This window comes from Condylura cristata, unplaced genomic scaffold, assembly GCF_000260355.1.
Source record: "Condylura cristata isolate star-nosed mole 26May11 unplaced genomic scaffold, ConCri1.0 scaffold00032, whole genome shotgun sequence".
NCBI classification, from domain to species: Eukaryota; Metazoa; Chordata; class Mammalia; order Eulipotyphla; family Talpidae; genus Condylura; species Condylura cristata.
Genome location: NW_004567133.1, coordinates 18,835,970 through 18,838,294, shown reverse-complemented (window position 1 = coordinate 18,838,294; position 2,325 = coordinate 18,835,970). Strand labels below are relative to the sequence as shown.

Sequence of the window (2,325 nt, the reverse complement as noted above, 5' to 3'; positions counted from 1 at the left end):
GGAGGAGGGCTGGGAAGCTAGGGGGTGAGGGGACCGGATTGGGGGGGGTGATGAGTACAAGGAGGGGACCCTGGGTGCTGGTTGGGAGGAAGGTGCAGGGCAGGGTCCCCCTGTGCGGGCTGGGTTGGGGTCGCAGCGTGAGTGTATGTGCGTGTTTCGGGGGAAGCGTGTGGTCTGGTGACCCACCCAGCTGGTGGGCAGGATCAGGCAGGCTCAGAGTGGTGGGGTGTTTGCGGGGAGTCTGAGGATCAATTGCCTTGGTACCTTGGGGGACAGGGAGGTTCTGGGGCTTGGGAGGGGTGTGGGGCTGGGCATCTGCCTCAGGGAGGGTAGACTGGCACAGAGTGGGGCAGGATCTGGGTGCGGGGCGTGGCAGGTGCAGAGTGGGAGCCAGGACATGGGGGAACAGATCTGGGGATCCCACCTCAGGCTGGGGGGGGGCAGGGGCCAGGGGCAGGGATCCCCTGGCTGAAGCTGGTGGGCAGGCGGGGCCGGGGGTGACCGCACGGCGGCCCTAGGGCCTCGCACCCCGGCCGCACCCAGCCGCAGGCGCCGGCTGCTCCTTCCCTGCCAGATCGCCGGCGTGGAGCAGGTGGTGTTCGTGCAGAGGAATGTCCTGAACTGGAAGGAGCGGACGCTCCTCATCGAGGCCCACAATGAGACCTTTGCAAGCCGCGTGGTGGTCAGGGAGAACTGTAGCTACACGGTGAGCACCCCCGCATCAGGCATCTGGGGGTGAGCCACCCCCGGGCCCCCACATGGAGCATCGCTTCAACCGCCTCCCTCCCGGGCAGTCAGATGAGAGAGGAGCAAAAGACAGCGGCAGCTCCGACAGACGCCTGCTCTACGCACCCACATGCCACACGTGTTCCTGGACATGCTATAGCCGTGTCCTTGTTTGTTGCAGTCCACCCGGGACTTGTGCCTGGTTTCGTTGCTAACCCTAGCGCCCCTGCCTTGACCGTCCCTCTGCTCTTTTCCTTCCTTCATGAGACTTGCCTCAGTTTCTTCACCTGTATCATGGGCCAGGGAGCCTAGCTGCCATAGGCTGTGGTGAGCCAGAGCAGCACGTCCAGCGCCTTCAGCTAGTGCCGGCACGCCCTCGGGCCCGTGCAGCTTCCCTTGGGGCCCATCAGCGGTCAGAGTCATCTTCAGGGCATGCTAACAGAGCACCCCTGTGTGCCAGGCCCGCTGACAGAGCGTGACACCCAGTGGTGGGCCAGCCTGCCTGCCGGGTGCCCTCACGGAGCCCACGATTTGAGGGGACAGGAGCACAGCTATCAGACCCACCTTCTGTGGCCGCTCAGGGGGACTTGTCCTCTGGGGTGGGGCTCCATCCAGCGGGGGGCAAGCTGGCTGGCCCCGCTCACCAGGAGAGTCCTGGGGGCCGGCACCCCTCATGCTGAGACCCGGCCGCTATCCTTCCCTGGCTTTCAGGTCCACCCTGAGAATGAAGAGTGGACTTGCTTTGAGCAGTCCGCCTCGCTGGACATCCGGTCCTTCTTTGGCTTTGAAAGTGCCTTGGAGAAGATCGCCATGAAGCAGTATACAGCCAACATCAAGAGGGTGAGGGGCTCCGCGGGGCGCCAGTGGGTGCACGCTGCTCCCGGGCGACGGGGCTCTGCCACCGAGCTCAGGCGACTCGGGCAAGCTCCTTAGCCGCCCCGCCTCGGTCTCATCCGCACCACGGATGCTCTCATCAGTCACGTGGGACTGCGGGGGGCTCCCGCCCCGTAACGGGGCCGCCACGGTCATTGTCCCCATGCTCCCTGACCTCGAGGTCTTGTGTGGTGAGCGCCCTGGACAGAGGAGGGACGTCCTGGGGGCTGTGCCTGGTTACAGTGCTCCTTGGTTTGAAGATCTCAGGCCCATCACAGTCTTTGTGGGGGACATGAACTTGAACACTGTATTCTATCTACATGGCACCAACATACAATTTATTTGTGGCTGGTTTTTGTTTGAGATTCTTTGTCCTGGATCCTGGGGGAGCTGGACGCTGTCGGCCCACCTGCACTGGGAGTGGCCGCGTGTGGGTAGTGGCCGTGGGCTGGGGCGACTTCCAGGCTGGAGAGCGGTGCTGCTGGTCCTGACACATCGGGCTTCTCTGGCTTCCAGGGGAAGGAGGTGATTGAGCATTACCTGCACGAGCTCATTTCCCAGGGCGTCTCCCACATCCCCCGGTGGGTGCCTGCCCCCGTCGGAGAGGAGGATGCCCGCTCCCAGGCTGGGCCGAGGGACACCCACTCCGTGGAGGCTGCTGAACCCAGCAGAGGCCGGGGCCCGGTGCCTGAAGCTACCTGCAGTGAGGGTAGGTGTCACGGCGGG

The 2,325-nt window shown here is 64.5% G+C and overlaps 1 protein-coding gene across 1 annotated transcript in view; it reads left to right on the top strand.

Moving 5' to 3' along the window:
• Window positions 1-2,325, top strand: part of SEC14L5 (SEC14-like 5 (S. cerevisiae)) — a 32,642-nt gene that overhangs the window by 12,103 nt on the left and 18,214 nt on the right. Inside the window, exons 4-7 of the mRNA XM_012731661.1 lie at window positions 191-260; window positions 519-706; window positions 1,438-1,566; window positions 2,116-2,308. Of these exons, the coding sequence (XP_012587115.1) occupies window positions 191-260; window positions 519-706; window positions 1,438-1,566; window positions 2,116-2,308 (580 nt within the window). The remainder of the gene's footprint in view (window positions 1-190; window positions 261-518; window positions 707-1,437; window positions 1,567-2,115; window positions 2,309-2,325) is intronic.